This window comes from Capra hircus, chromosome 12 (genome assembly GCF_001704415.2).
Source record: "Capra hircus breed San Clemente chromosome 12, ASM170441v1, whole genome shotgun sequence".
In the NCBI taxonomy this organism is placed as follows: Eukaryota; Metazoa; Chordata; class Mammalia; order Artiodactyla; family Bovidae; genus Capra; species Capra hircus.
In genome coordinates this window covers 10,678,015-10,684,014 of record NC_030819.1, presented here as the reverse complement: position 1 = coordinate 10,684,014, position 6,000 = coordinate 10,678,015, and the positions used below count along the sequence as shown (strand labels likewise).

The window sequence follows — 6,000 nt, the reverse complement described above, 5'->3', positions numbered from 1 at the left end:
CCCGGCAGCTGAGACCCTGGGCCCGGCATGGCGAGCTTCAGAGCTGATTGCCAGGACACCGGAGGAGCCAGTAATGGACTCGCCCTGGTGCTGGAGGTGTGCAAAACCCAGAGCGACTGGGGAGGGGGTCCCAGTGTTTCCAGAACGTCACGAGATCTTTACAGGAGGGCCTGGCTCTCTCGAAGATGGCAAATGTGTTTAATCCTTTTCCACATAATCCTCTGAGAGCAGGACTTCCCAGTTCCCTATACATGCCCATCTTGCTCACCGAGGCCAGGCCTGGGGTGTCCACCTGGGTATCAGGTGAACCGTGTCTCTCTGAGGCCCCTCAGTCCGGCCCCCCCTCTGCTCTTGGACCTGGTACACCAGCCCTGCCATCACACGTCTGCATTTGACATACAAGGAAACTGGACACCCTGGTGATGGGGAGGCAGGCGCTCATCCCTGCTCAGACGGGCTTTGGTTCGTGCTGGCTCTATGGCTGTGGGCAAGTTAATTAAGCTAGTTATGCCTCAGTTTTCCTATCTTTAAAATGGGGGTATTAAGACATTATTTAGTATTGTTATAAGGATTAAATTCATTTAATCCACACTGTCCAGTAAGCATTGGCAGTTGAGAAGCAGGTTTGTGTAGTGGTTGGTGGCCTGGGCTCTGGAGCCAGATGGTGGATGTGACCTTGGGCAGATTACCTGCTTTCTCAGTTCCTGTCTTTTCTCCTTTGTGGAATCAGAATAATAACAATAATCTACATTATAGGGTTGTTGCAAAGGCCACATGCTTGTAAACTTGACACAGTAAAGTGCTTCACAGGCCGTCTGCCCATATTCAGGGTTCAGTAAATGTTAACCACTATTATTTGTCATTAAAAAAAAATGAAGCTGCAAAAAAAAAAGTCCAGAATGCATGGCTACAATGGTTAATAAAAATCAAGCTGGAACATACATTTAATGAAGTAACTTTTTAAAAACTCTAAAATAGACCACAAAATAAATATCTTAGTACCCTGAAAGAAATAAAGAACCACCACCAAAAAGAAAAAAAAACAACAACATTATGGAGGCATGTGGAAGCAAAACAAGAATAGGCTGACATTATAACCACTTTTTAAAATATCCTCCACCAAAAAGTCTCTAGACAGTAAATGCGGGAAAGGGTGTGGAGACAAGGGGACCCTCCAACACTGTTGGTGGGAATGTAAATTGGTGCAGCCATACGGAGAACAGGATGGAGGTCCCTTTAAAATACTAAAAATAGAGCTGATATGTGATCCAGGAATTCCACTCCTGCGCATATATCCAGAGAAAACCATAATTTGAAAAGATACACGCACCCCAGTGTCCGTGGCAGCACTGTTTACAATCGCCAGGACGTGGAAGCAACCGAAACGCCCACCAGCAGAGCAACGGATAAAGAAGTGGTACACGTGCACAATGGAATATCACTCAGCCATAAAAGGGATAAGACAATGCCATCCTCAGCAACAGGGGTGGGCCTGGAGATGATCATACTAAGTGAGTCAGACAGAAAAAGACAAATATACGATATCGCTTACATGTGGAACCTAAAAAATGATGCAAATAATCTTATTCACAAAACAGAAACAGACTCACAGACACAGAAAACAAACGTATGGTTATCAAACAGGAAAGGGGAGAGGGAGGGATAAATTCAGAGTATGGGATTAACACATGCACACTAGGATGTATAAAATAGATCATCAGTAAGGACCCGCTGTATAATATGCACAGGCAACTCTACTCAATACTCTATAATAACCTACATGGATTAGAATCGGAAAAAGAATAGATATACGTATATAAATAACCTAATTACTCTGCTGTACTCCTGAAACTAACACAATATTGTAAATCAACTATACTCCAACATAAAATAAAAATTAAAAAACAAAACAGAAAACCCCCAATATTCTGGCTTTTAGGTAAAAGCAATGAAATCCTGATATTTCCAAGGACTTCATTTCCATTTCAGACATTTTCCCAACCCACATAGGATCATACTTCAGCACAGCCAACGTTAAAGTCAGTGAATTATTTTGGTTAAACACTGATCAGCCCGGAATTTAGAGAAAGGTGTAAAGCACAGAAACATGGGGGCCAGGGAAAGGGCAGGGAAAGGGTGGATCTGGCCCCAAGTATTCCCCCTGGCCACTCCTGCCCCATGACACCTGCCACTGTTCAAAGTTTTGTGAATAAAGTCTAAAACACCCAGGGTGGCTCCCATCAGTATTGATTCTGTTTGGAAGAAATGGGAAGATTACAGCAAGTTTACTCTGAAAGAAGAAAGAAAGAAAGTGAAGTCATTCAGCTGTGTCCAACTCTTTGCAACCCCAGACTGTAACCCACCAGGCTCCTCCATCCATGGTATTCTCCAGGTAAGAACACTGGAGCGGGTTTCCATTTCCTTCTCCAAGGGATTTTCCTGACCCAGCGATCAAACCTGGGTCTCCCACATTGCAGGCAGACGCTTTACCATCTGAGCCACCAGGGAAGTCTAAAAACCCACCTCTAATGATCAAAGTGCCCTGGTGCCCCTCAGGCCTTCCTCTTACCCTTGAAAGGCCAGTGGAGATCATGTAGCTGTGGTTCCTGTCTAACTGTAAAGCACACTCAGTGTTAGTATCAGAGTCAGTTGAGGAGCCGGTCTCCACTCAACATTTGGAAGCCTGGTGTGTGTCAGGCACCCTGAAACAAAGGATTGCAAAGACCTCAGTTTGTCTCACGTTCTCTTCGTTTCGTAGGAGAGGAAAATGAGCTTTGCAAGGTGAAGAGTTGCTCGTGTTACCCTGCAGTCGTAAGAAGAACACTTCTTACGGGCCAGAGTATCTTTTGAGGATTTAGGAGGAGCTCTCCTTGGATTACTGGTGGCTCAGACGGTAAAGTGTCTGTCTACAATGCGGGAAACCTGAGTTTGATCCCTGGGTCTGGAAGATCCCCTGGAGAAGGCAATGGCAATCCACTCCAGTACTATTGCCTGGAAAATCCCATGGACAGAGGAGCCTGGTAGGCTACAGTCCATGTGGTCGCAAAGAGTCGGACATGACTGAGCGACCTCACTTTCCTCCTTGGATTAAAAGAAGCTGAGTGCTCATCACTGTGACTGCTGGTTTACCCCATCAAAGGCACACTGTGTAAATTGGAGGTAGAAATGACCAGGGAGGGAAAAGTTATAGTTCCTTAGAGCTAGCATTTCACACTAGACTTTGTCAACGAGGTTATTCAAATCCCTGCCGAATGCTCAGTTCTCAGCCTCTTCCATTTCACTCCTCTCAGTCCAAGAGATTTTAAACTGGCATTTAACACAGAGAGGCCAACTTCTGGAAATTAAATGGACAAAAGGATACAGAGCTTCCGGTCAGAGAGCTTCTGATCCAGGGAAAGCTGGACAGCCTCAATACCCAAGGGGTGAGTGATGGAAGTGCAGAAGAGAGACAGCCAAATCGTTGTCAGGGCAACATGAACATGTTTTTGTTCAAAACCTGCCAACCATACCTGTAGCAGGTGTGAGCAAAAATCTTAAAGGGTCTAGAGATAAGCAAGGAAGCAATGAACAAACAGACAGATGGAACCAGCTGGGACCAAGATGGCAGCAGAATCTGATCTCTGACAGACCCTGAGTCTCATTATATCCGGATTTTACTATATTAGCATCATAAGCATATTAAATTATACCCCACCAACGGCCATGACCGGACACCGAGGACCAGCATAAGCAGAGCAGCATTCCACTTCCTTGAAACAGCCCTCCCCCCACCCCCCGGGTAGATGGCATATGTTTCCCCATCATCAGCCTCAGTCCACCTCCTTTTGTCTTCACTCTGAAATCAAATCTCTCTCAGCCAGGAGGGTTAGAAGTTGATCTGTGAACTCAGTCTCCATTTCTCCATTCTTTGGCCACTGAATAAAGTTTGTGCTCGGTCAATCTCAGCTTCAGTTACGCTACATGTCTACTTGAACCCAGCTTGGTCAAGGGCTCAAGCAGGGTCCGTGCGACTCAAAGTGAAGGGAAAGTTGCTCCATCGTGTCCGACTCTTTGTGACACCATGGACTTCTGCACGGAATTCTCCAGGCCAGAATGGATTCTTTACCGGATGAGCCACAAGGGAAGTCCAATGCAACTTAAATCAGTAACAAAACTGAGGGACAGGACAATTGTTGGAGCAGATGGCCTGGATCCCAAAGACGAAGAGAACTTGGCCAGGAGGGGTGCGTGAGTGAGGGTGGGTTGGGACTAAGTGTCTCAGGATCTGATTTTTTTGTTGCCTTTGATGGGAAAGAGAACCCACCGCATTCCAGGAGACAGAAGCTGGTGGGTCGTGGTGAGCGGAGAGAAAGGTGACATACCCATGGAAGAAAGAGGAGCCTCCGCTGAGAGTGGGGACTTGCTCCGAAGGACTGAAGAGATCCCTCAGCAAGCTTTGCTCATCGCATTCGCGTTTCTCACTCTGGACTTTGTCTCTGCATCGTTCCCTCTCCACTGTGTGATGATCAGCTTGTGCAGAGGCGTCTCAGAGATCCAAGCTCCAAACCCAGGAGCCAGTGCCTACATTCACAGCTGGGCACACGTCTGAAATAAACTGTTGCTTGTTTTTTTTTCCGGAGTGTCAAGGCAGACTCATTCTGGGTCTGACACCTGGGAATGGTTGTATGAAAAGTATCTATAGGATGAACTGGGCAGGGAGTATTTACCGTATTTTAGAACGATTTTTATTCAAGCCGAAAAATGCTCACGAGTATTGAGATAAACCCTTTGAGATGGTACAGAAATATGCACATAGGAAGCTTCTAATAGTGAAAGAGAAGTGTAGGTTAGAGATGCCCATGAGAAAAGCAGGCCCCAAAAAAGCAAACCTTGACATTTCCTGTTTCTGGAATTTCCTGTATGTGGGCCTTGCTTTGTTCGTGCTTTTGCCACCTTTTGATGAAATTCCAATGAGCGGGCACCGCTTGCATAGTCAGGAAGCACATTAACGATTTCTTGCCCTGCCCCCTCAGTACACAGACACTTACTCTTGAGAATGAGAGTTTATTTCATACCGTTGAAACTCCAAAAATCATGACTTGCCTTTACCTGAGTGGTTTTTCAAGTTATACATAATTTACAAAGAGGTAGGGAATGGAAAAACAGAACTAAAAACAGAAGGTAGAGTTATCAGTTAATACCAGCCGGTCCTTATTATGAATACGTACTATTCAAAAGCCTAACCATTCACTTTTTGCCTCCTTTAACACTGTTTCCACAGAGTGTGCGAATGCACACAGTATGGAACTTGGCCACCATTTCAAAAATTCAAGTTAGTCCAAAATAACTTTATTTGTGTGTTAGGAAAAGGAGTTCAGGCAGAGTACGGACTCTTATAAAAGTGTGTGTGTGTGCGTGTGTGTGTGTGTGTGCGTGTGTGTGCACTTTAAATAAGACTTCTCTAAAAACAAACAAACAAAAGGACTTCTTTTGGAGTTTCAGGTTCATTGCCGGCTGCTGAGAAAGCAGCTGTCTTGGTTTGGTCCACAGTTCTGAAGTCGTCCCCATCAGAGGCCACCCAACAGAGTGTCCTGCCCCCATGGGACAGACCCCTGGGCACACCCTGGGCCCAGCCCCGGCTCTGCTTGCTTCCTGACATTCACATTTGTGTCTGTGAGACGAAGTCCAGCTTGGCGTATGGGTTACTCTTTTCCAGGTCATCCTCCTTGTCATCCTCATCAAACTGAGCTTCAATCTCTGCGGGGTTGACGTACGTATAGAATCGAGCCATGATGGCAAATATTATGCAGACGACCAGAAGCAATGCCGCAAACAGAACGTACTCGGCCCACTGAGAAGAGTTTGAGTTGGAGCAGGAAAAACACAAAAACAGCACAGGTTACGGGAACGCACGTATACACTGCGGGTAGTTTTTCTTTCGACATCCAGATCGAAGGTGTTGGAAATGTAGTTGTTAGGGAAAATCGGTAGGCTATGGCCGCAGATACAGAATGGCTAGCT

At 45.8% G+C, this 6,000-nt stretch overlaps 1 protein-coding gene across 1 annotated transcript in view; it reads right to left on the bottom strand.

Moving 5' to 3' along the window:
* Nucleotides 4,830-6,000, bottom strand: part of SLC15A1 (solute carrier family 15 member 1) — a 50,949-nt gene continuing 49,778 nt past the window's right edge. Inside the window, exon 23 of the mRNA XM_018056419.1 lies at nt 4,830-5,830. Within this exon, the coding sequence (XP_017911908.1) occupies nt 5,639-5,830 (192 nt within the window). The 3' untranslated portion in view covers nt 4,830-5,638. The remainder of the gene's footprint in view (nt 5,831-6,000) is intronic.